The sequence below is a fragment of the Lutra lutra genome, chromosome 9 (assembly GCF_902655055.1).
Source record: "Lutra lutra chromosome 9, mLutLut1.2, whole genome shotgun sequence".
NCBI classification, from domain to species: Eukaryota; Metazoa; Chordata; class Mammalia; order Carnivora; family Mustelidae; genus Lutra; species Lutra lutra.
In genome coordinates, this window is record NC_062286.1 from 6,425,162 (window position 1) to 6,452,468 (window position 27,307).

At 49.1% G+C, this 27,307-nt stretch overlaps 1 protein-coding gene across 1 annotated transcript in view; it reads left to right on the forward strand.

Annotated features, from left to right (window-relative positions):
- ASAP2 (ArfGAP with SH3 domain, ankyrin repeat and PH domain 2) overlaps positions 1–27,307 on the forward strand; it is a 169,785-nt gene that overhangs the window by 41,811 nt on the left and 100,667 nt on the right. The window contains 1 exon segment of the mRNA XM_047744070.1: positions 17,818–17,890. Coding sequence (XP_047600026.1) covers positions 17,818–17,890 — 73 coding nt within the window.

Below are 27,307 nucleotides of genomic sequence, written 5' to 3' on the forward strand. Positions count from 1 at the left end.
ATGGGCAGAAGACATGAGCAGACATACAGGGGCCGCCAGACACATGAACAGACAGAACCTCAGCATCCGTGATCATCCGGGCAGCGTGGATCAAAACCCCAGTGAGGTAGCACCTCACACCTGTCAGTGGCTAAAATAAAAAACCCAAAGACAGCAAGTGTTGGTGAGCACATGGAGAAAAAGGAACCCTCTCGGCACTGCTGGTGGAAACGCAAACTGGTGCAGCCACTGTGGAAAACAGTGTGGAAATTCCTCAGAAAATTAAAAATAAGCTGCCCTGTGATTCAGTAATTGCACTACTGGGTATTTGCCCAAAGGAAATGGAAACACTCATTTGAAGGGATACATACAACCATATGTTTTTTGCAGCCTTATTTACAGTAGCCAAGATACGGAGGCAGTGCAGGTGTCCATGGATTGATGAATAATTAAAGAAGATGTGGCGGGACGTCTGGGGGGCTCAGTTGGTTAGTGTCTGCCTTTGGCTCAGGTCGTGATCCCAGGGTCCTGGATTGAGCCCCACATTGGGCTCCCTGCTCAGTGGGAAGTTGGCTTGCCTCTGCCCTTCCCTCCTCTCATGCTCTCTCTCTCTCTCAAATAAAATCTTTTTTAAAAAATAAAGGACATGTGATACACACACGCGCGCGCACACACACACACACACACACACACACACACAATGGACTATTATTTAGCCATAAAAGAAGGAAGGCTTGCCCTTTGCAATGACATGAATGGGGCTAGAGAGTATAATGCTAACCAAAATAAGTCAATCAGAGAAAGACAAATACCATATGATTTCACTTATATGTGGAACTTTAAAAAACAAAACCATGAATACAGGGGGGAAAAGACACACCAAAAAACGGACTCTTAACTACAGAGAACAAACTGGTGATTTCCAGAGGGGAGGAGGGTGAGGGGATGGGCGAAGAGGCTTAAGAGTGCACTTGTCTTAATGAGCACTAAGAAGGAACTGTTGAGTCATTATAATGTACACTTGAAACTAATATAGCACTGTATGTTAACTATACTAGAATTAAGAAAAAACAAAAATAAGTAACATTTTTTTAAAAGGGAAAAAAAAATTGTCAGAGCAAGATTTATACTGTCCTGTTTCCATCCCCTAGCAGTGAGGTGATGTCCCAAAACATTTTGAACTCCTGGTAAGAGTGGACTTTCCCATTCACGATGAGTGGAGTGCAAATTCACTGTCCGTATTTGTGTGTCTGTTGGCGGCTCATTTGGTGTCGAGGAACACTTATTACCTGGAGTTGTTCCAGGGCTACAGCTCTTAGGTTAGGTTATTTGTAATGCCCTGTTTTGATGAAGGAACATATGTAGATCTCGGTTCATAGAATGACCAGTGCCGATCGAGAGCCTGATCAGCAGCCTTCCTAATCGGTGACACAGTTATAGGCTCGGACATACAGAGATTGCAGAAGAAGAGCTGTTCGAGGGAGGAAAGCAGGTTATCCTGGAGGCACAATCCATTCATTCAGTGATTATTGTATTGAGTGTCAGCTATGTGCCAAGCACAACTCTGGGGTGACCAAGACAGAAAAAAAGTTGGTGTGGGCCCCAAGATGTTAAAAGTTGGTGTTTAGGGGCGCCTGGGTGGCTCAGTGGGTTAAGCCACTGCCTTCGGCTCAGGTCATGATCTCAGGGTCCTGGGATCGAGTCCCGCATCGGGCTCTCTGCTCAGCAAGAAGCCTGCTTCCCTCTCTCTCTCTGCCTGCCTCTCTGTCTACTTGTGATCTCTCTCTGTCAAATAAATAAATAAAATCTTTAAAAAAAAAAAAAGTTGGTGTTTAGGAGTGCCTGGGTGGCTCAGTTGGTTAAGTGTCAGTTGGTCTCAGCTCAGGTCTTGATCTCAGGGTTGTGAGTTCAAGCCCTGTGTTGAGCGCCATGCTAGGTGTGGAGACTGTAGTTTAAAAAAAAAAAAAATGGGGGTTTAGCGTGTGTGTATGTGTGTACGCCGTCTTCAGTTACAAGTCAGGCAAAGCAGCAGTCGATGTACAAGAAGGAATTATTGTTTCACAAATAATGCCACAATACGTGGCATTTATGTGTGCTTAGCAGTGACTAAGTTTTAGGAGCTTAGTTGTTGGACATACTTGAGATAAGGACTTGCAGAGGATATTAGATGGCGTGAGTGGTAGGGAGTTGAGATTAATGTCTTACAATTTCAAAGCTTTTGAATTAGTTTAAATTAAGAGTATTGGGCTGTTTGGTTTTGTTTTGTTTTTAAAGAATGTCTGGGACCATCTGTTTCTATTTATATGTGCAAATCAGAATTTTCCCCATCTTGAGTAAGAGCTCTGAAGGGAAAGTGCAGACTGTCCGCATCCACGCTGCCAATTTTCAATGAATGAAAACAGCCTCATTGTCTCACTGAGTCGCGTTGTAGGACGTGATTTTAAATATCTAAACAGTTTGTATATGAGGAAGAGGAGCTTTCTAATCCACTGCATACAGACGAATTGTGTTCTAAAAAACTGCCACCAAGTGAACGAAATCCATCACAGCTCTCTCTCAGCCACTTGTCCTGCCCATTCACATTCTTGCTTTCTCTCCCAGATGCATCACCCCCGCCCCCCATGCCAGCTGGCTGCCCAGGGGAGACCCGTAGAGCCCCGCTTCTCTGCTGATCTTGCCTGTTCCATCTCTCTGCCTGCGGTTCCTTGCCTTCTAACAACCTGTCACATCCGCTTACCTCCTGCAGGAAGCCTTTCCCAGGCAGAGCCGGTGGTGATGGTGGTGGGTGAGCGCTGAAGGCTGGATGCGCGGGGTTTCACGCACTCCATGTTTATGGAGCATCTGTAGGTGTCAGGCGCTGTACTAGGTGCTGGGCTGCAGAGACAGAAGTCGTGGGTCCCCGGTAGGAGGGTGGTGGTCTCCTTGTCTTTATCCCCTGGGGCTCTGTTGCTGGGAAGTCTCTGTTGCCGTATCACAAACAGTGGTTACGAACAGAATCTCAGACGACTACATGAACAGAGTAGCCGCCCAGTCAGCCTTCTGGAATGCTCTCAGGTTTTACCCCGGGATGAAAATAGCTTTGTTTTCTCCATTTGTCATTCCTTTTTTCTTGACTTTTAAACAGTCGTCTGCTTTGTGCAGATGAAGGAAACAACACATGATTCCAGAAAGAACAGGCTAAGAGGATTGGGGGCATCTTTGAACTGAAAAGGAAATCGCAGAGATGGCACCTTGGTTTTATCGTTGCTCCATGGCCTTGGAAAAGTGACCTCACTTACTTTCCAGGCCTATCTGCCTTGCTGTAACATCACCTGCCTCACCCAGAGTTTAGGAATCATCAGCTGTAATGCATGGAAAAGCGCTTCTGGTTCCTAGTGCTGCGTGGACGAGAGATTGCCTGCTCTTACTGCCACGACCCCTGCGAATATGGTCCTGTGTGTAGCTGACCTTCCAGTGAGCAGTCCCCACGGATGCTTGGCTGTTCTTCCCATCTGTCTGAGAAATCCACACCAGAGAAATGCAGTGGAATTTTAAAAAATTGTTAAAAATCACTTCTTTGTCGTGACCGAATGTTTGCTTTTATATATGGGATAGGATTCTTCGTAGTATTAATAGCTAGCCATTAATTGGTTTTACTGACACTTGCAAGCAGGATTTTTCATTTCATCTGGAAAGTTGACTTTTATATCACATGTATTGGAACATAATTGTACTTGCTCTTGGGAAGCAGTGTTGTGAGAAGAGCGGTTTCATACAATTTTACATCTGGAACTTTGGAGAAATCACTGGTCATGGGCCAGATATGAGGGGTGACACAGCTTGGGTGGTGTCCAGTGGTCTTGGCCTCCCTGGTACCACACCCAGGCCCTTATCCCCACAATCCAGAGCATTCCCTGTTGCTAATAAATGGAAGCCTTTCGTGCCCCTGGGCCATATGGCTCATGGCAACAGAACCCATCACGCTGCCCTCTCTTCCCTAGGCTACTGCTGTGTCCCTAGCTTTCAGGAGGATTAGTGGGTAATCTGTGTATTTGCTTTCTCAAGGGTCAGGAAATAAATACTTTGCACGTTAGCTTCAAGGCCGAGAGCACTCTGTTTGGAGAAACCTGGGCAATCCTTACTTGTACATCTTCTGTCTTTATCTTTGTCCCTCTCTCCTCTCCTTCACCCTAAACCAGTAGCACCATTATGTGCAGTGTCTGTTTTTAGGACTCAGCATTGTGGGGTTCCCTGGGAAGCACAGGGTACAGCAGGGCCTTGTGTCTCCGTGGTAGGGAGGCGTGATGACTGTGGCCCTGGGATCTGGTCCTCCCTGCTTCCGGCATGTGGCAGGGAGGGCAGCCACCCCTCATTATGGTGGCTCAGGAACCCACGCCATTTCTTTCCTTCCTGTTTTATCAGCCGGGGTTTCGAATTTTCTTTTCTTTGGATGGAGACCACATAAAGAAGACTAATGGTCTGAAGCCCTTCCTGGGGGAGAAATGCTCACATCCCCAAATCCCGAAAATTAACAGCCTTTAGTAACCCACAGAAGCCCAATAAGGTTCTGAGCTGCCTTAGCCAAGAGCCATTTGTGCCTTTTGCTGTGTGTCCCATCCTCTCCCACTGCTCCTCAGTGACAGGGACCCTGCCCTGCCTTTGTCCCCTCTTCCCCCTATTCCTGGCCTCACCCCTGCTGCCTTGTTTGGCTCTGTGACCTGCCCTTCCTGCCAGCTGGCCATGCTCTCTGGGCTCCTCCTAAGCTGGCCTTTCCCGAATTTCAGTCCCATCTTTACTCCTGCTTCCTGGGTGAGGATAGTTACTCAGAGGGCTGAAGAAGGAATGAGGCTGTGGCGATCTCTGATGGGCCCTTCTCCACTCCCACGTTGCTCCCCAGGGGTTCTCAGACCTCCCCACTCTGAGGCCAGCCCGCCACTCACAGTGCAGCACCATTGTGTCAACTCCTGTCCTTCCAGGCAGGGGGACCCCGCACTGGCATCTGTGTTTCCAGCAGGGGCATTTTTACATGAACGCTGATGATGCTTGTCATGTACGCCGGCCAGGCAGCCCTGCCGTGTTTGAGGCTGGAAGTGGGCTGCTGAACTTCTCCACACCTCCTTCTCAGCTCTCACACCTGGGCCCTGGAGGGTTCTGCATAGTCCTAGGGTCAAGCAGAGGAGAGTGGGGGACCCCAGTTCTGGGAGCAAGGGGAACATGCGTCAATCTGTCCCCTGCTCCCCCCACCCTGTAGACTCCTTGGTATAGGGAACCCCACTTAAAAAGCAAGGCCTCTGGGCAGACTTTACCTGCTCACACCTCCTGTCCAAGCTCTGTCCACCTTCTCCCTACCCTTTGGGCCTGGGGTTAAATGCATCTGGGGAAAGTTCAGGGAAGAAGCCCACACAGACTCAGTCTGCTGGTATAGGGGGTGGAGGGGTGCTGGGTGTTCATAGTGCAGTCTAGGAGGGGGAGCCGTGGGTTCCCTGTAGTATGGCCCTTTTGGCCCTTGGTCTTTACCATATGTGGTGAGGGGGGCAGCTGGAGGAGAGCTAGAGCAAGACCCAGGTCCCCGGTGCACTTGTCCTGCCCTAGAGCCAGTTACTAACTAGGCAACCTGCCTGCTGTGCTGGGCTATCTCTTGGGGTGGTGGGACGGCAGTGTCCTCGCGTTCGCCCAGATGCTTGCCGGTGGCCGGGGCTATGCTCATACCTAGGGTGTGATCGTCACAAGATCCATATCAAATGGGTGTTAATTTCCCCATTTTAGGGATATGGACACTGGGGCCCAGGAGATCAAGGAACCTGTGTGTGGAGATGTGGGAACTAAGGCCTAGGTCTGTGTCTCTTGAGCCCAAGTTCTCTTCTCTTTACTGCACTGCTGGCTCTCATGGTAGGCCTGGGTGAGAAGGATGAAATGGGGTGCAGGGTATGTTGTCTGGGGGCAGGAAAAATGCCTGGTGGTTTCTGCTCAGCTTCTCTCTTTCCCCTCACTGCACTTCTTGTATTACAGAAACAAAAGGTTAGTTCTTGGGGACGACAGACTTGGGGGCAGGGAGCTGTGGATCCAGGGAAGGTGCTTTGAAGTCTGTGTGTCTGAGTAGGGGAAGGGGCACAAGAGATCTAGTCATTTGCTCTAGGTGTCAGCCTCATTTGCACACTCTCCCTCCTTTCTGGAAGAAATTTAGGGGCTGGCTTTGTGTGTGTGGCACGCCATTTGGGGCTTGAACGAGCCTTGTGGTTCCTTCCTTTCTTCTCCCTTCCTCATTCTGGGTTTCCCTCCTCCTCCCTACTTCCCATTCCATGGTAGGGCAGTGGGGCCAGGTCTCTGGGAGGGGAAACAGGAACTGAGAAGTGGAAGATCAAGACATGGCGAGATTAAAGACAGTGGTCATTTGTCTTCCTCTTAAAGCCCAAGAGTGGAGTGTGCAACCTGGACACAGGCGAATGGCAGCAGACGGCCCACCACCACCACCACCACCTGCCTGCTGTCCACTCCCCTGGCGCCCTGGCCCGTGGGAAGGTGCTGAAACCACACAGTTGCTCACGTCAGGTGGTCTAGGTGGGTTCGCCTGCACCTCCTGGTGAACGTCAGATGCAGCACAGGGGGGCTCATGGGAGCGGGGCAGTCCTTCGGGCTAGGAGACCCCATTCTCGCAGACTATGAGCAGACGGCATCCCAGGCGCGGGAGGAGCAGCCCCGAGTGGTTTTAGCCCTGGACTAGGAAAGGGGCTTAAAGGAAGCCTGAGGGACAGGGGGACGAGGGGATGACTTAGCCCCCAACATCAGGCGAGGTAGGCATGGAAGTCCAGAGGGGCCCTGTGCTCCTCCTGGCTCTGGTCCCCGAGCGCTTAGAAGCTGTGGCGGGAGGGTGGATGGGGGCTGGATGCTTGCTCCTCGGTCTGCTGGCGCTCTGCTGGCCTTTCTTTCGTTCAAAGCCAAATAAACAGCTCTGGGCACGTCCAGCTCTTTGAGTCAGTTTTCTTTTATCTTGAACTGGGGAGACGGGTGGTGGTTTCGCAGATGCCGCAGATGCTGGGTGAGGTAGTGGAGGCTCTGCGTGGCCGTGGAACGTGGAATGCTCCGGGCTTCTCGGGCCTAGACGTCCCGCTTGAGACCACGCAGCTGCTGCTGTCTTTGGAACTGAAAGGCTTTTCTCTCCATTGCCAATGACTTTACCTGAGTCACTTTGTTTCTGTCAACACCCCTGGGGCCTGGAGACCATCTAGGGCCACCCCCTCATTTCAGTGTGGCCGTCTGTGGGGAGAGGGGGCACAGAGCGTGGACTGTGCTGGACCGACGCATGCCTGGAGGCCTTGCTTTGTAAGTGGGGTTCCCAAGGAATCTGCAGAATGGGGGAGCCGGGGGCATGCTGACCACAGCTGCCCGTCTGGTTCCCCTGCACCCATTCTGTCCCATTAGACCCTGTGTGTGAAAGTCCAGAGGGGACAAGTGACCCCCTCCCCCAAGCACCCTGCTTTGTCACTTGCTGTGTGGCCCTGCCTCTGCCCATGTCACCCCTCTGGGGAGCTAGAAGCACATCAGGAAATGTTTTGAAGATTTTAAGTGTTGATGGGGGTTGGGAAACCTCATTAATGCAAGTGAAAGGCTGCATGAACTACAAAGGTATTTTTTTCTTTGTTTTTTTCCTGTGTTACCATAACTATTATCAGGCCTGGAAATATTTTTCTTACCAATTGCAACAGTACTGGGGTGATGGTGTGCCCGGACAGCAGCCCCGCTTACTCGGCATGTGGCCCCTCGGAGACCCAGAGGGCAACTGTGGAAGCTATCGATGATGGAGTGCCCCCAGTGTCCCAGACAACTGTGCATGTTGATGAGCTTACCCTAAGAAGCCAGCTGGAGCTCTCCCAAGTTCAAGATGACAAAACTGAGGTCAGGGAGGGGAGGTGATTTTTCTGAGGTCATGCTGCCCTTATGTGGAGTCTGGTTTAGAAGCCCGTCTGTTTGGTTAAAAAAAACCAGTGACTTGTAGCCACTGCACTATTCTAAAGGGTCCAGCCCAGAGGGACCAGAACTGAGATCACATTCTTTGGGGTTCATTTCCTTTTGGTGTCTCCCTGGCGGTGACATGGTGGAGTTGGGGGTGTGCCTGGTAAGAGGGAACGAGGAGGCCTGAATGCAGTGATGGTTTTCCCCTTTCCAGTGTGGTTATCACCCGAAGTGTAGCTCCCGTTATAGGAGGTACTTTCTGGAAGAATGCATAAAGCCCAAACGTGGCAGTGAGTTGACAGCAGAAAGGCCCCTGTCAAGGGCGCAGTTGGCATGGTAGAGCCAGTAGGCTAAAAGGCATGAGGCCAGGGACAGAACCCACAGAGGGAATGTGAAAGATGATTTCTGGGCGGACCTCCAGAGCCCCCGGAAGCAAAGTCCCGCTTAGTATTCCGTGCCTGCACGTGGGGCTCAGAGAAAACGCTCTCTCACGTCTCCTCTCTCGTTTGTGTTACGGAAGTGTTCATGTGGCTGGATCCCGGTTTCCTGGGGAAATCAGCCCGGCTCGCGATTACATTGTCTTCTGGAACTGGGACAGATGTGGAAGGCTGACCTCACTCCCGACTGAAGGTCACCTTCCCAGCCTCTCCCGCTGCTTCTGTGTCACCAGGCCTCCGCGCCTGGCCCTGTGCGTGGCCTCACCCCTTCCCTTCCTACTTCTTTCAGTGCTGTGCAAGCACCTTCCAGTGTGATGTCCCCTGTTTCCTTTGTGATTGTTCCCCTGAGAGGGCCCATTTCCTGCTTGCCTCTGGGCTCTGCGGTCAGTCCAGGGAGCAGAGCTGAGTAGTGTAGTGTGGAAGGTGTCGGGGGACTTCAGGCCAGGCCTTCTTCTGGGAACGGGGCACCAGGGCCACAGAGAGCAGGGGTGCCTCTCTTTGCTGCTGGGTATTGTAGCTGTCTTGGCAAAATTCTCCTTTCTCTTTTCAACTCCCCCAGAGCTCTCAGAAGCTCTTTCTCCCGAAGTAGAAATCAGGATGTGAAGCATTTTTATAAAGCTAGAATTCATTATCCCCTGGTTCCGTTTCTCTGAGAGAGTGAACTAGAAAAGCCTGAGTTCCTGCCTGACGTCTCCAGTGGTAGGGCTCATGGGAGTCCCCGTGGAGGCTTGGTTCTTCAAGTTTGACTTGAGCCTCGAGGCTCTCCTTGCTTAACATGGCATTTTCACACAGTTTGTGTTCTCTTCCCACCGAATGTTTTCATGTAGTGTGACACAGTCCACTTCGGTCATGGTTAACAACTGCCCAGAATCTAACCGTGCAGATGCCATGTCATCTGTGTGGTTATTCCCCTTGGTTGGGCATTTGGGGAAGTCCTGCTGAGAACGTCTTTGTGGAGATAACTTGTGTGGAAAGGAGGGAGGCCGCAGGGCTGTGTTTCTGCAGTTGGGCAGGAGGCAGAAGGATAGGAACGGCTCTGGTAAAGCCCTTTGCTGCGCTGGCAAGCTTACTTTCCAGAAGACCGGAGCAGGCTACGGTGCCTTCAGCTGCCAAGTCAGGGTGCGGCTTGGTGACACCAGTTTTGTTTTATATTTCATTATTTTTTTAAGTTTATTTATTTATAATCTCCACACCCACTGTGGGGCTCAAACTCACGACCCCCAGATCAAGAGTCATATGCTCTACCAACTGAGCTAACCAGGTGCCCTCAAACCTCAGCCTTACCCACCCCTCAGTGCCTTTGTTCTTTTGATTTGTACTTCTTTTATCTGCCCCGGGGGCGTCAGTGATTTTTGTGTTTTTACGGGGTCTTTGCTTCCTGGGTGCAGCTTCTGCTGCTCTCAGCCAGTCAGTCCGGGTTAGTGACATTCCCTTTTACTCCAGAGAGCTGGTGATCTTCCATTAGCTATCTCTAACCATAGAGAGCACACACAAATAGATTTTTGTAGTAAATATTTAAAACAGTACCAAAAAATGAAGTCTTCCTTCTTGGTCTTTTCTGTCTCCTTATGGAACCCCTGTGCCAAATTCGTGTGTCTTCCAGGACTTTTTTTCTGTGTACACATTTTTATGTATGGAAAGATGCCATTTTGAGTTCTTTTCTTGATTGTTTAATCAGATTCTTTGGCACATTTTTATGCTCAAATCCTCAATATCCTACTTGATCTGAAAACTATAAAAGGTAATGATACAGGATATTGAAGAACTTTGTTTTCCTTAATTTAAAAAATTTCAAGTATAATGTATTCATGTTGATGATAGTTTAAAAGTAGAAAAATCCAAAAAGCCCTCCCAACTTTCTCTGAGACAACAAAAATTATTACAAAAATTATTTGTTTCCTATATCTTTATATACACAATTTGTGTGTATGATACAACACTTGCTTGTCCTCTAGTTTATAACAGTTTATTTCTTGGTTACAATTGTGTGTGTGTGTGTGTGTGTGTTCAGTTGGTTCAGTAAATCACCTTATACCCTCCTGCTTTCCCAAGATGGTATTTTGAGAAAGGTCTGTTGCATTTTGACCTTTGGAAGCTGCCTTATTATTTTGCATTCTCTGTGCCCTATATACCCACGTGGGTCAGGGTCAGCCACATGCACCCAGGCTGAGTGTGTGCTGGTGCCTCCTTCCCTGATGATACCCCCGCCCCCAGCCCCAGGTTTGGATGCACTGTTTCGAGTACCTGTGATTGAGGACATGGTCAAGGTCTAGTTGACGGTTGGGGTTAGGGGCTGGCTGTCCTCTGAATAGATGCCCACTGAGCTACCAACCTGGTTCTGGCAGAAACGCACAGAATTTGAGACATTCTGAGGAATAAAAACAAGGTGTTGGAGAAAAATGAAAGAAGTGTATCTTGTTTGCTTGTCCTCCGGAGCTGGCCGCTTTAGGAATTGGCAGGCTTGGCGATTGTCTTCACCTCTGTCTCTAGCTTACTGATTTGTGTCCTCTGCTCTCGGATGTCTTGGAAATGGGACTAGGGGATCTCTAAGTTCCTTTCACTCATGGTGTGTGACCAAAATGCTGAGCTCATGAATTACCCCCGTGAGGCAATTTCATTTTGGCAGCCTTTCTGGCTCTACCCCCAAACTCTGGTTGATCTTAATTTCTTTTCCATAAAGAAGACTTTAAACTTATTTTTATTCAAGTTAGCAAATCATACACACACAAACACACACACACACACACACACGTAAGGAAATATACTACAGTTAAAGAGTGATTACGAACAGACCCTCTTCCAGCCGTCCTGTCCTTCCTGGTCACAGTCAGCATTCAGAGAGCACTCCCCGCCCGCCTGCCTGTCAACACCCTCAGGGTGGTTGCCCGCCCCACCGTGCCCAGCCGTGCCCAGCCATGCCCCTCCATGTGATAGACATCTCCTCGCTTCTGTTTGTAGTTTTATCAGCAACATTATTCATCCCTAAACATAAACCATATAATCCAGCTTTTCCTATCCCTTTAAACTTCTGTGGTAGTATACTGCATGTAGACTTCTGCAAATTGCTGCTTTTGCTTACCATTTTTGTGAAATTCCTTTATGTTCTGAGTGGGTAACGTTTGTCCATGTCCATATGCCATTTCGTCCATTCGGGTTGGTCCACTTTTCAGCTGTTTGCAAGAGTGCCACGAACCCCCTTGTCTTCTGGTGCAGATGTGTACGTACTAGGAGTACCCTCAGTCTTATTGGAGAACACCAAGTGTGCCCTTCCAGTGTGTCCTGACGCATACATGTCTCACACGGCTGATTTAGTTTGCATATTTATTTGATCGTGATTCTCTGTGACACCTGCTGTTCTCCAGGCCTCTGCTTTATTCCCAGAAGGAAGTCATTCCATTATTGGTCTGGCCTTAACCTGAGCCTGTAGGCCACAGTGCATTTCTGTGCATCCCAGAAGGCTTCTGGAAATGTTTGACACTGTCATTAATGTTTTGTGTTACTTTGAAAGTGAAGCAAAACGTGCGATGAGGCAGAGCTGCCATCTAAATGTTTGTCTGGCTCTTCCTCGGCAAAGCCATCCTTGGGCAAAGCTAACAGATCTGAGTGTTGCTTTGTTTTGTCATTTGGTCTGTGTCTTTCAAAAATATCATTGCCTCTCAGGTTAGCCTTTCATAAAAGGAGCGAGGGAGAGGAGCTGGGAGAGGAGAGTGGAACAGGACTCCCAGGCGGCCCACCACGGGGGCGGGGGGGGGGATCTGTGGTCTGCCATTTTCTTTTCCTCCAGGCAGCATCTTTGGGTTCCAAGGAGGAAGCCAGCCCCACCCTACCCTTGCTGGCTTGAACTACTGGCGACCAAATCGGTGCTGTGCCAAGAGGACACTGGGCCGGCTGCCAGGGTTGGAGAAACCTCTGTGTGAATCCTCGGGGCCAGGGTCAACAGACTTTGTAAAGGGCCCGACAGTGAGTATTTTAGGCTTTGCAGGCCTGGAGGCAAAATGGAACATATTATATAGATACTTGTATTAATAAGAGAGAAAATAAATTTCCATAATTTTTTTTTAACAAAGTTCAAAATATAACACTGGATGCAGTACAGTTTTTCGGTAATGCTGGTCTGCTCATCAGAATCAGGGAGTTCATTCTGGGAAGATTTCTGCAGTGAGGTTCAAAGCTACTACTCCCCTTCAACTCTTGGTCGTATCGGTTGGAAACATCCATCAGTGCAGTTCCTCAGCTCGCGGCCCCACAAAACCCAGCCCGCCACAGGGGCCCACCCGCTCCCGGCTCAGCTCCTTAGACACTGTGGGTCTGGCCCCCGCCGTCCAGCATGAGGAGGCGGGGGCCTCTGTGCCAGGATGGACGTCCCCGTGGACTCTGGGAACACAGAGTAACTTCAGCCCTCTCAAGGGAAATGGGTGTGTTCCACGGCCACCTCTGGGCCGAGCCCAGGGCAGGGTAGGGGAGAGGAGAGGACCGCCCAGATGACACCAGTGACTTATAGGACCGCCTGCAAGGGTGGCACACATGGGTCTGTAGGCACAGGGGAAAAGCATAGAGGGGCTGGCGCGTTTAGAAACAGGGTGTTATGTGGGGCTGCAGCTCCTGAGAAAGGCGGTGAGACGTGAGGAGCTAGATTTTTTATTTTACTACATTTTAATTAATTTTATTCTCCATGTTCCTATGGGGCTAGGGGCTACCCTACTGGACAGCACAGGTCTGAGGAGGGAAGGAGTGAGTCAGGATCTCATGTCCCTTGCGTCTCAGGGGCATTCCTTTTGCCAGCTGCAGCCCTCCTGGGAGCCGTGGTCTGTGGATGAGCCCCCAGGCCTGCGGGGCGCTGCTCGCCCGGATAAATCAGACCCGGGGCCCTGTGCGCAGTGGCTCAGGGATCAAAAGAGATGCTTTTGGAGTGGTTGGAAACAGTTGTTTATTTTCCTCTAAAATATCTGAGACACATCTCTGCAGTCTTGTTTATGTGATAAATTTACTCTGGGAAGCTCGTTTTATAAACTGCAGGTCGGCTATGGCGTAGAGCCTCAGAATTAATGGGGTTTGGCTGGACTTGAACTGTTGCTCTGTTCCTGCGTAGGTCTGTGTTGGCCATTCAGTTTTGACCCCTGTTTATGGTTTTCACACACATTCTGGCTGGGGCTCTGGCTCTTCTTCCTCCTTTTAAGCTTGGGTAGATCTGGGGAGAGGAGGGAGTGGGTGAGTGCCCAGTCTGCTAGGAATCTCAGCCTGATGACAGACACCCTTGGTTTCTTGAGGCTCTTAAGTTATGTTGTTTTTTTTGTTTTAGGATTTCGGGGATGTTTTTGTATGTAATTGACAGAAGACGTTTTCTGGCACTACAGTCTTAATCATTCTAACTTCTCCTGACCAAGTTTAATCTCATTTATCTGTAAATATGCACTATAATGAAGGGTGTGTTTCCAAGTGGGGAGGTAATTGCCTTTCCCACTTGCAGTTTTAATTTAAAATTACCTCTACGCCTACCTCACCTTTATTTCCAGGCTCTGAACAGACCCCTAGAAAAGCAGCAGTAGTTAGCGCTTATCCACTCTTCCTGAGTTCAGGAAACAGCACAGCCCCTTTAATAACAGAGCTAGAAGATTCCATATGGTGGCCTATTTTTACAAGACTTGTATGCAGGAAGAGATCAGGGAGGGGTGTGCCCCACAGTATAATATGGGAGGAAATTTGCCAAGTTCAACGGTGTTCAGAAGCGTATTTCGTTTGTGGTCAGCCTTCCACACTGAGGTAGATAAGGATTCTGGTGCCCATTTTTTCTCAGCACAATTGAGTCAAACCCCTGTGGGCACAAGATTACTCTGTCATCTTTCAGAGTGCCAGAGGCTGGAGAGCAAAATCGGTTGAGGAGGCAGAATAGGTCTCCCTGTTACTCACTAACTTTTCCAGAGTGTCTGCTGCCCTGTACCGATCCCATGTGGCTTCTCAATCGTGGGGCCCAGCCAGGTCCTTCACCCTTGGATATCCTTTCCCTGAATCCACTTCCTGCCTGTGTAGGTCCATTGTTCCTGCTGGGACCTGAATGACCTTCAAGGTACAGCTCTCCCTTCTGTGCTGGGAAGCCTTCGGTAGCTGCCCATTGTCTCCAGATCAACCAGACACCCTTGTCAGCCTCTTGAGTCCCTGCCTGGCTTTCTGGTCTCGGGGGCACTACTGAGCTGTTTTTTGGTCCTGTTGTATGTCAGCTTTCTGCTGGGCATTGAGGACACAGCCATGAGCAAGTTCCGGCCCTTCTAGGAGACCACTGAAAAAAAGTAAAAAGACACAAAAAGCTAATTTTATTAACATTTAACCTAATATGGCCAAAATATTGTCATTTTAATGTGTGGCACTGGCCATATGTCCGTGCTCACTAGGCACATGTGCCTTGTAGTTACCCCAGTGGACAGCACAGGTCTTGAGGTGAGTGGGACAAATGGAAAAGAAGGCCAGTACAAGACAGTCCAGGACTGCTGGCTTTGTGTTTATTTAGGGGATATTCTTGCTAGATTGTGAATTTCCAGCAGGCATGGGCGTTGCCCTGTTTTGCTTACCCTTGTAGCTCTAACACCTGGCTTAGTACTTAGCACATAGTAGGTGCTCAGTAAATTTTATGGGCTGAACTACTGAGTTAAGCACAGGATGCTGCAGGAGAAGTGAGTGAGCAACCTGTGCGAGAAGGCTTTCGGGGAAGAGGGCGTGTCCCTAAATCAAATTGCAGAATTGGAGCTGGGTCAAGAGGAAGCAGGGAGAGTATGCTAAGGAGGGAAAAGAGTGCATAGTGCTCAGAAGTAAAGAGGAGGAAGGTTGGGGGGAGCTGCAGGAGTTCATTGTGACAGAAGCTTAGGGTACAGTTGGGGAAGGAAGGGGGTCAGGAGATGGGGCTGGAGAAGCAGTGAGGCCAGGTCACGAAGCCGTTTCAAAGCCGCCGTGGAATCACTGCCTTGTTCTGAGGATGTGCAGAAACAGCACCAGCGTCCTGGGTGGGCATGGCCCCTTGAACTTGTGCGGTGCGTCTCTCTCCTCTGCAAGCGCTGTTTTCTCCCTTCATACCTCCTGGGCCACAGAAAGGGCTTGGTCGGAATGTTGGCTGACCTGCGGTTCTGTGGTGGTGTCTGCTGCTGCCTGTGGGAGGCTTTAGGAGGAGGAGCAGGTGTAATTACCTGAATGCAGGTCAGAGATTGTTCTAGCAATTCCCGACCAAATTCTCTGCAAGCAGGGGAGTAGATGTTGATTAGATCAAATCTGTCTTTCAGTAATGGCCCTTCACTTGGGGATTGGGACCTTCCAGAGCTTTGATGAGTGATTGAACTTGTGTCTTTGTGAGGGTTGTGCTCTCGGACACACGGTGGATAGAGCTTCAGGAACCAGTGTTTCTGACGCGGCCCTGAACAACTCCTGTTCCCGCCGTCACTGGCAGAACCCATCCAGTGGGCACTCGCATTGCAGGGTCCCGATCACTGGGCGGCGGCCTGGGGCGGGAAGGTGGATGACGCTTCCAGAGGAGGAGCTCAGCAGTGAGTTTCATGGCTTCTTTTCTGTCTCCAGATCCCTTTTCCCATCTCAAGGGAAGGCTAAGAACAGACTAAAGATGACCTAGGAAAATAAAAGCTTATTCCCTACAAGAAATTTTGACTTTCTTATGTCAATCCTTACCTACCTTCCTACAGTATGTCCCCAAATAATGCTTTTTTTTTTTTTTTTTTAAATTTCAAGTAGACTCTGTGCCCAACATGGGGCGTGAGCTCCCGACCCTGCGATTCAGAGCTATATGCGCTACAGCGGAGCCAGCCAGGTGCCCCAATAATGCTTTCTATTTTTTAAATTTTTATTTATTTATTTTTAAAGATTTTATTTATTTATTTGACAGACAAAGATCACAAGTAGGCAGAGAGGCAGAGAGAGAGAGGAGAAAGCAGGCTCCCCGCTGAGCAGAGAGCCCGATGTGGGGCTCGATCCCAGGATCCTGGGATCATGACCTGAGCCGAAGGCAGAGGCTTTAACCCACTCAGCCACCCAGGCGCCCCCCCAATAATGCTTTTTAGAACATAACTTCTCCTGGGGCGCCTCGGCCGGGTGAGCAGCAGACTCTTGGTTTCGGCTCAGGGTTGGGGGAGTCTGCTTGAGATTTGTCTCTCCCTCTCCTCTGCCCTCCCCATGCTTGCTCTCTTTCTCTCACTCACTCTCTAAAATAATAAAGAAATAAAAATCTTTAAAAAATAGTCATTGCTGCTTTAGAATGGGACTCAGCATGCTGATATTGAAAGTGGATTCAAGAAGGGATTCATCCGGGGCGCCTGAGTTAAGCTCACTCTGGGCACGAAGCCCACTTAGGATTTTCTCTCTCCCTCGCCTTTGCCCCCCGCCGGCTTGCATGCTCGCTCTTAAAAACATAAATATGTGAAGGCAATTCAGGAAGGCTGGACATGAGGGGCTCTGCTGAGGTGGTGTGCTCTGCCGCTGATGACAGTGATTGAAACTTTATGATTAAAACCCGTGGCGAGTAATAACGATGTTCTTACTGAGTGTCACCGCATAGCAGGTGTTGGACTGGTTTCTTTATCGTGACCCTGTGATCGCTGTCACTCTCCCAGTTCACACATGCTCCCTTCCTCCTGCCACAACCGAGAGTGACGCATTGTTCTTCTGCAGTGTTTAATTGGGTTCAGAGGACATTTTACCCCCCCCCCCCCGACTTTTGCGAGAGCAGAGCTGTAATTAGAATTCCTGATCTGCGGGGTCATTGAGCAGGTACTGCTTGCGCTTCCTGTGGGCGAGGCTCTCCAGGTGCCATGTGCTGCTACTGTGTGGGGGTTGATCTCGTAAAGTGTGATATTCAACGGAGTATAATAGAGGAATATTAAGTACTTCAGTGTGTCCAATTAATCATTCAACCTTGCAAAGTAGGTTTTGTTACGCCCTGGTTCTGGAAGGAAGCCTGGGCTAGGAGAGGATTAAGAACATGCCTTCTAACCCAAACAAATTCCAGTGTGTTTGCCTTCCCCCAGACCCTGCTGCCTCTGGGTGGGGTGGTCTGGCTGGGGTGGGAACATGCTGGTGGCAGATCTGCCTTACCACCCCCTCGTTGCTCCTCCCCCTGCTCCCTGCCCTTCGCCTCTCTTGGGAAGGAACACTTGGCAGGTGGGCACAGATAGAGCCATGCTTGGTCCCAGGGAGGACTGAGACGGGGTGGAGGTAGAGTCGGTCCCAGGTGAAACTCCTCACTGTAGGGGGCCGGCGGCCAGTGCGAGTCGTGGGCAGAGGTGGCTCACGTGCTTGGTGTGGGTCAGGCACCCGGGAGGGTGTGGCTTTGGGGATGACCCCATCGGCACACCACACTGAGGATGTATCCCCCAGAAGCTGCTCACCGGGGCCTCCAGAGTGGCCATCACAAGGCCATTCCCTCATAGTCGTGATCTAACCCCAAACACGTGTTAATTAATACCACTTCTCTATATTCTAGGCTTTGGATGTGGACCGGATGGTTCTTTACAAAATGAAGAAATCCGTGAAAGCAATAAATGTCTCTGGGCTGGGTGAGTATGCATTCTTTCCTAGGGGTTTCTTTGTGCACATCCTGGCGTTAGCAGTGACTGAGGCCCTAATAGTGATCACCATTAATGAATAATCAACCAAACCTTTTTTTTTCTAGGCATGCAAATTGTAAAGTTGAGTTGGGATGTTTCATTTTTAGAAGTGTGTTTTGTTTTGTCAGTTGTCTAATTCTGGGATGGCGCTGTGTCTGCCGCCCCTGCCCCCCACCCTCCCACGGTCCCACGCGCTGCTTCCTGTTCTCTGAAGTGCGGCTGAATTTCCCACCTCAGCCCTGCATGAACCAGCTTTGTCTAAGTGGTGGACAAGGACACCGGCCTCATTGCTGCCTCCATTGTTTGGTTTGTGTGTTAATCATGTCAGAATGGCCCTTCCGTTGCTCTCATCCAGTGCTTGCCTTTCTTGTTGGGGATGATGATTAACATACAAGCACCATCAACTTTTTGAAGTAATTTCTGCTAGACTAATAAACTTTTTTCTGACTTAAAGATTTCAGGCTGCACACATGTGGTGGGTCTGCCCCCTGCTCAGAACCTTACAGGTGATAGTAATTTTTTTTAAGTCATGAAGTGACTATGTCGTTTCTCTCAGAAACAAGCCAGTGGCAACCTTGGAGGGCTAGCGTGGTGAGAGCTCCCAGAGACCGTGGACTGCAGAGAGCAAGGCTGGCTTGAGGGAGAGCACAGCACTGCTGAGTGTGGCAGAGACACTCCTGTTGCTCGTGGCTGATGGCTGGGAGGAGGACAGGTCCTGGGATCTGTGCCCACAGATGCTGTCAGGCCACAGGATCACCCTCGTGGTGTTCCCTTTGATGACAGCAACAACTGGAGTAGAAGGACAGGGAATGCTACAGGTGGTTAAAAGGAGGGAGGGGCACAGAAGGGTCTGGAAGTACCTCTTGTGCCCACCCCCCACCCTAGTTCTGCTGTTGTGAGCAGCAGCTCCAGGAACAGCGTTTGCCTCCCCCAGGGAGGGCTGTGCAAGCCAAGATTGTCAAGAGGCCAGTAGGAAATGTCAGCTACAAAGACGGTACAATAGTCAAGAATGGCAAGTATATTTAGGAAGAGATTTAACAAAAGATATGCAGGAACTCTATATTAAAAACCATAGAACACCACTGGCAGGAATTACCTAAATGCGAGGTATATGATGTATGTGGGTTGGAAGACTCGACGTAGTCACGATGTCTGTTCTCCCCCAAATTGATCTCACGATGCACACAGTCCTAATGAAAATTCCAGCAGGAGAATTTGATAAGGCGATTCCAGAACTTAGGAGAAACACACAGGACCTGGACTGTCCCAAGTAGTCTTGGGACGGAGACAAGTTGGAGAACTTAGGCCATGTGACTTCAGGTCCTGTGAGACTGTGGTGGTCTCCACTGTGTTGCCAGCAGGGGGCCAGCAAAGAGATGAGCGGAACAAAAGACAGAGTCTAGAAATAGACCTTCACTGAGAGTTGTCTGACTGTCAGCACAGTTGTCGAGGCAGAGCCATGGGAGACGAAGGTGTTTCTAGCACATGGTCCTGGAACAACTGGATCTTTCCATCAGAACAAAGGAAGTACAGCTCTCTCTCCCACCCTACGCAAGCAGTGCTGTGAAATGGATCGTAGATTCAGACGTAAAAACTAAAGCTGTAAAGCTTCTTGAAGAACACAGAGGAGAACATCTTTATAACACGGGGCAGGCAAGGCTCCTTGGAAAGGACACAGAAGGCAATAGCGTAAAAAGAAAATAAAATTGTTAAATCAGACTTCCTCAAAATGCGACACTTCTCAGTGCTCAAAAATGCTATTAAGAATAGCCTAACGTTTGGCGGGTCCCCAGGCAAGAAGGTAGAGAGCTCACAGTTGAGGAAACTAAGTTAGTAGGGCAATCAGGGCAGGACTCCAACGATTAACACCCTTCAAAAGGCAAGGGAGGTATTTAGTTACTGGAACTGGAAAAGAGCCAGTAAAAGGTATGGAAATAGAAGAATATGTAATTGTTGAAATAAAGACTAAAATTTACTAAATGGCAAGCTACCCACATAGGGGGAGAGGATTAGTGATGCCCCGTGTTGCCGGGACATGAGTTAAAGGAGTGAATGGACAGTGCAAAGTAAAAATCAGGCGCCTCAGAAAGTAGACTGAGATGGACCAATATAGCACCCGTTGTTTGGGGAAAAGCAGAAAAGGGGAGAGTTTTTAAAAAGTAATAGCTGACAAATTCTCAAAAAACTAAAGAAAGATTTGCGATCTCAGGTTGAGGGGTACCTGGGTGGCTCAGTCGGTTGAGTGTCCAACTCTTGATTTTGGCTCAGGTCATGATCTCAGGGTCGTGAGATAGAGCCCCGTGTTGGGCTCCGCACTGGGCGGAGCCTGCTTAAGATTCTCTCTCTCTCCCTTTTCCTCCCCACTGGCCTCTCCATAAGAGAGAAAATAAGATCTCAGATTGAGAGAGTGACTGAAGTGTGAGGAAAACAGATTATACACGCACGTGTAAATGTGCATACACACTGTGTAGTATGTGTGCAAGTGTGCCTGTGTGTGTGTTTATGGGCGGACATGGTGTACATATCTCAGGACATACCCTATCTTGACCTCAGGGATAAAGAGAAGATTAAAAATTTATCAAGAGGGGGAAAAAGCATATATATAGGAAAAAAGATTTGGGGGCAGGATGCTAAAAAATGACTGTATTGGTATTTTGACTTTATAGATACTTTCCCCCTTCATTTTCCATTATTTTATGTATTGTAACATACTGATGTTACATGATTAGACAGGAATTGAGTTGTTTCTGGTTAAGTTCCAAAAGAACGTGGAAGAAGTTCAGGAAATCAAAGAAGTGGTGGGAGGGACTTAAGTTGTTCATCACTAAGTTTGCTTGTCCTGACTGAGTTTGAAAGCTTTTTGGACCTGGAACTCGTGACGCTCACTGTTGTCCCCTGGAGCAAATCGCTTAGCATGTTTTAGCCCTGGTTTCCTTGTCTCTGAAATAATTCAGTTGGGTTAGAATGCGGATCAGGGTGATTTTGCTCCCCCCAGTTTGGTTACTAACAACTGAGAGGTGTGCGGGTGTGTGCACAGACTGTGGGCACTTGTGGGTCGGGGACAGGAATGCTGCTAAAATCCCATGATGCACGGGACAGCTCCCAGCAGAGAATTAGCTGGGCCCACATGTCGGTAGTGCCAAGGTTGAAAATTCATCTCTATGTTCTTCAGAGTCTTCTACGGTTTCGTTTTGTTTTTTTTAAAAGATTGTATTCATTGGGGCGCCTGGGTGACTCAGTTAAGCGTCTGCCTTCGGCTCAGGTCACGATCCCGAGGTCCTGGGATTGAGGCCCATATCCGGTTAGGAGTCTGCTTCTCCCTCTCCCTTTGCCTTTCCCCTGGCTTGTGTCCTCTTTGTCTCAAATAAGTAAATAAAATCTTAAAAAAAAAAAAAAGATTGTATTATTTATTGGAGGGGGAGAGGCAGTGGGAGAGGGAGGGAGAGATCCATCAGATGAGTCACTGAGCACGGATGGGGCTCAGTGCAGAGAGCAAGCCCGTGACTCCGGAATGATGACCCAAGCTGGAACCGAGAGTCGGATGCCCACCCCATTGAGCCACAGGTGCTGTCACAGTCCTCTACAGTTTTAAAACGAAACAAAACCAGAAACCACCACCATGCTTAGCTTGCAAATGCATAAACATTGATTGATTGATTACCTGCCAACTACTGATTTTATGAAGGAAGTAGAATTAGTTTTCATTGAGTAACGCATAATGAAATAAATGTATGTAGGAAAGTACTTTTTATTTAAAAGGAAATAACAAAGAGTATAGACCTCTTCACTCAACACTGAGCTTTGCTGAAACAAATGTTTGATTCTCCAAAGAGGTAGTCACCTGCCTCCAGCTCTTTTCCTGGATAAAGTCGTGAGGGGGCAGGGAGGAATCATGATCGTTTGTAGGTTTTTTGGACGCTTATTACAAACCTTGTGCTTTCCGTACATTATGTTAATCTTTACTGCTGACTGTTCTCATTTGACAGACGAGCCACCTGAGAGCAGAGGGCTGCACGTGTTCCCGGGCCGCCCCGTGGAACTTGGCTTCCTGCTTGCCCAGGGCTGTGTGCTGGACCCGCTCCATTCTGAGGCCACCGTGTTTGGGGGGTGTCTGGCCCACTGACCATCTTCAAGATTTCCAGAAATCACTCAAAGATGGATGCTTAGTTCTTTTGACAAACAGTAGATTTCAAAAAATATCTCAGGAGGGGTTTTTCGTTTCGTTTTTTTTTTTTTTTTAACCATGTTCCCTGGGGCTTTTGAGTTTATAATTTAAGGCTAGTTTAAAAGAGGGAATTTTTTTATTCTGACGAGTTTCAAGAATGATTTTTTGTTTGTTTTTTTGTTTTTAATTTTATTTACTTATCTGACAGGCAGAGATCACAAGTAGGCAGAGAGGGAAGCAGAGAGATAGAGGAGGAAGCAGGCTTCCCACTGAGCAGAGAGCCTGATGCGGGGCTCGATCCCAGATCCCGAGATCATGACCTGAGCCGAAGGCAGAGGCTTAACCCACTGAGCCACCCAGGCGCCCCTCAAGAGTGATTTTGAAGTCCCGTGTCGAGAAGGCTGATTCTGTTCTGATCAGAAATAAAAATGAAGGACTGTGCTTCTCGTGCCGGCATTGGCCACGTGACCACGGCCAGTCCTGAGAAGGACCTGCATGTCCCCGTAGGCTTGCCCGGTACCCCGCCACATAGCTTTCACAAGCCAGTGTAGAGGGAGGAGGTGTAAACACACAGTGTCAGGAAGCTAGCCTGTACGAATTTAGTAACAGTCGTGTCACATCTGCCTTTGTGACCTATATTGTCTAGCGTGTGCCACAAACCTCCTTCCTTTACCTGCCCCAGAGTCGTTTCCTAAAGTACAGCCCAGTGATGTTATTTCTCTGCTCGAGAGTCTTCAGCGTTTTCTCATTATCCACTTTGATGTCCATGAAGGCGAGTTCCAGAGCCTGGGAGAGATGAGGAAGGCCTGCGTGGGCTGTAGCAGTAGGGAAATTGGGGTCAAGCACAGGTAAGCAGGTGTCTGTTCCTGCCGGACTGGCCGGAGACTTCAGCCTGCCCCTGTGGAGTGTGGGAGGAGGACTCTCAGCCTTTTCCAGATCTTTTTGCTTATGAGATCGCCACTGCCTCCCTTCATCGATCCAGCGTAAGCCTTGGCTCAGTAAACACAGCAGCACGCCAGAGGCAGACCGAGCCCCTCAAACCTCCTGGGCCCAGGCTGCCTTCCGGGGGTCCTTCTGGGAAATCACGTGCGGTTTCCCCAGTGTGCCACGTTCTGTGCCCTCTCCCTCTGCACTTGCTCTTCTATCTGCCTGAAAGGGCGTTTTGCCACTTTCTTAGAGGAAAGGGAGGCTTGAGGAAGGGAGAAGCTGGTTCTGGAATTTCAACCTCACACTTCAGGCACCCAACCTGTGTCCTTCCTGAGGCGCCACACAGCAGGCTGACCATTAGCGAGCCCTTGGTGGCGGGGCTGGGAAGGGGGGGCTGCTATTTCTGTCATCTCTTACCCATCTGGTAGATCCTGCCAAGTCTGACTTATTATGACGCCATGAATCTGAATTATTTTAAAGTCAGAGTATGGATCCCAAAGGCTTTATTTCAGAGCCTTGTGGTTGCTTCAGAGAATTCACCTTCTTCGGTGACTTCTGGAGGAAAACCCATACCTTCTCTTTCGATGTGCTGACACCATACACAACATTTTTGGAACTCCTCTCCAGAACTGCTTTTAGTTTCATATTCCTTTGAATATTTTTGGTTAGAGGAGTGTGAGGATAAATGAAACTTTTTTAGAACTAGACAGCAGAAATCAGTGGGGCATATTCCGGAAGGGATTAGCCGCGGGCGACCACAGTCGGGCTGGGGCCCTGTGAGCATCCACGCATGCTGTCTCTCAGGGTGGTCAGTTCCAAGAGGAGGCCCATGTGGTTTGATCATGAGTGTGCTTCATGTCCTAAGGCCACTGCTTGCCTGGGAAGAGCACTCATTTCACGTGTGGTTAAAAGAACAACAGAAAGAATTCCCATTCATGCCTTACACCTCCTCATACCTTTCCCATCTTGAGTTTCTTAATTTCTCTGAGACTGGGGCTTTTTTTGCCTGCTTTCCTGATTTGTCATGCATGGGTTGGCTCCAGCTGACCTCTAACTGATCCCCACCTGTCCCCAGTGTCTCTCTGTTGCAGGCTGTCTCTGTCTCTGTATACCGTCTGCTGTCCAGGCCCCACTCCTGGTCTGGATACAAGCCCTCCTGTCCCAGGCTCCTGTTGAAGACGTTAACCTTCTTTACTTACTCTCTTATATAAGTTTTCTGTGGCTGCTGGGACAACTTACCGTAAACTGAGTGCCTTAAAATGACAAATTTCGTTTCTTCCCTTTTGTGGCCCTCACTGAAGCCACAGTGGCCAAGATGAAGTTTAATCCCTTTGTGACTTCTGACGGGAACCAGAACTGTGAAAGGCATTTCGGTGCGTTCTTCCACATTTGTGGGAAGATTATGTTTTCCCCCTTTGCAAAGAGCTGAGGCAGAAGTACAGTGTTTGAGCCAAGCCCATCCGAAAGCGTGGTGGAGTCCGGGTTGTGCCAGCTCACTCCAAAGGTCAGCAGATTGACAGAGTGGTCTGGGTTTACAAGAAGACCTACGGCGTCTACACTGCGCGAGTACGTCCAGCGGGACAGGGCGCGTGGCACAGCTGTCCGTGTGGGCATTCGCCCTCACGAGGTGGTTATTACTGGACCAAAACCTGACAGAGACCATAAAACGATCCTGGGATGGAAAAGCCGAATCTCGCCAAGTAGGAAAGGAAAAGGGCAGATACAAGGAGACAATTGAGAAGATGCAGGAATAAAGTAATCTCATATACGACTTTCAAGAAAAACTGTGAAAATGAGAAACGGACAGATTTATCTCGTGGCTCTGGAGAGCCCAGGTCCGAGATGGGGCCCGTGGGGCTAAGGTGACGGCGTCGGCAGTGCTCCTTCCTGGGGGTCCAGGCAAGAGCGCTTCCTTGCCTTTTCCAGCTCTGCATCCTCGATCTGTGGCTTTTCATCTTCGAAACCCATCATGGCCGGTGCAGTCTTTCTCACACTCGTCACTGTGACTCTGTCTTATTTTGCGCAGGCTGCCCTAACAGAACGCCCAGACCAGGTGGCTTCATCCGCGGACGTCTGCGTCTCATAGTTCTGGAGGCCGGAAGCTGGAGGCCAGGGGGTCCGCATGGCTGGGTTGTGTGCAGGCTGTCTCCCTGGCTGGCACGCGGCTGCCTTCTCGCCGAGTCCTGTCGGGGTGGACAGTGAGTAGGCTCTGGGGCATCTCTTCTTGTCAGAGCACTTACGCCACCCTGGGAGCCCCACCCTCGTGATCTCAACCAGACCTGATTATCTCCCAGGAGGCCTCACTACACATACCATCACCCTGGGGTGGCGGGGGTACCCTGACACCGTTTTGTCCATAGCACACACAGACTCTTGCCTCCCTCGTGCATAGCTCAGGATCCTGCAAGCGCCCTGGGCCTGACCCCAGTGACCCAGGATCGCCTCCCCATCTCAGGTTCCACTGATGAATGACTTGAATTTCATGTGCAACCTCAGTTCCCATCTGTCAAGTTGCAGAACATCTTCACGGGGTCCAGGCATTGGGACGTGCTCGTCTTTGGGGCAGGAGGGGGCATTCTTCTGCCTTCTGCATCTCACCTCTAAATTCGGAGTTTTGCAGTTGAGTCTGTTGGAAGAGTTCCTAACACACAGGCCCTGTTTACCCTTGCAGTGTTGTTCTTTATTATTCTCGAACAGGTTTGTGTCTGCTGGGCTTTGCCCCTCAGGTAGATGGCAGGCCCTTGAGGTCAGCAACTAATTCTTGGAGGCGAGTGGAGTTTGGGATGAAGAGCACGTAGGTGTTAGAACCCGAGAAGCCTGGATTAGAAGTTCGTGTGCCCCTCAGAAAGCCTGTCACCGGAAGCTCTCGAATCTTTTTGAGCCTCCATTTCTTCACACATGAGGCAGGAATATTAATATTTTGAAAATATTAGTGAAGATTAACTGAGCAACAAGGCAGAAGTGATAGGCATGGTTCAGGGCACGCAGTAAGCACGGAGGCTGCAAACATGCTCGCCGTGTGTTCCCTTCAGCGGCGGACACCAAGGCCGGCAGAGCCATTGTCCATTTTCTCGAACCTTCCTTTGTGTGTTGTCATGTTTCTGCTGCAAGTTCTGAGACTGTCCTCCTCGTGTAGGAGAGAAACTTAGCATTTTAGATGTGAGCAGTCTACTTGCGGCCGACTGCTGTGCTCCGCTGGGTGAGGGTTTGTACAGACGGAAGCAGAAGGGGGTTCCGAGATGCTGTAGGGCAGCCAGATGTGTTTTTACAGCCGGGGAGCCGAGGCTGGCTTTCACCCTCTTCCCGGGTACCTACAGAGTCACCTCAGGATTGTCTCTTGGCTTACAAAGCCTGTTTTATATACTCTCTTGCTTTCTAGGAAAAAAGTTTGCCAACCTCTGCGTTAGGGTAGTGGTTCTGAAACTTAAGAGTGCCCGAGAATCCCCTGGAGGTCTTATTAAAACACGGGGTGCTGAGCGGCTCCATCTTTAGAATTTCTGGTTCAGTAGCTATAGGATGAAGCCTGTAGGATGAAGTATTTGCTGACTGAGTTCCCAGGTGACTCGAAGCTGCTGGTCTTTGAGGATACCCCCCACACACACACACGCACACACACGCACGTGTGACTTTAAACATTTGTCCTGAGCCAAAGTGTAGTATGTGTGTCCCCACAGATAAAAAGCAAGTTTTCCTACATAATAGCAAGTATATTACATTTGCTCCCATGTTTCAAAAACGATGACAGTCCAGCTATCTTCATTTTCTAGAAATCTTGTGTATAGGTTTGCAGAAGCCTTTATTATAATGGTTTGTTGAGAAACAGTTTCTACAGTAATTTTTCCCACTCATCATAAGCTGCTTTCTGACCTCTTGAAAACATCCAGTTTGTATTTGTTCTTAAACTTTTTAGTTTAAAATGTCTCAAGCTCTCTCTCAGTCCAAAGGTGTTCTCCCCCTCCCCTGCACTGGGAAGTTGAAGCTAACATTTTTTAGCTGTTTGACCTATCAGTGAGTGGAAAATTTGTCTTTATCAAGAAGGAAACAATGGGGAACTTTCATTTTCACTTCTCTAAGAATTACTCTATCTTGAAGACTTGGTGCAGATCTTCTTACTGAGAGAGGGATATCTTCTTTACCCTCTATCTGAATGTCCTAGAGTAGTTGTCACTTCCTTGAAATGAGAAGTACAAAGAAAGAAATGCTGATTTTCCTGTAAACCCTTACCATCTTCCCCTTACAGAAGGAAATGAGAATTTAATAATTTTGTGTATATA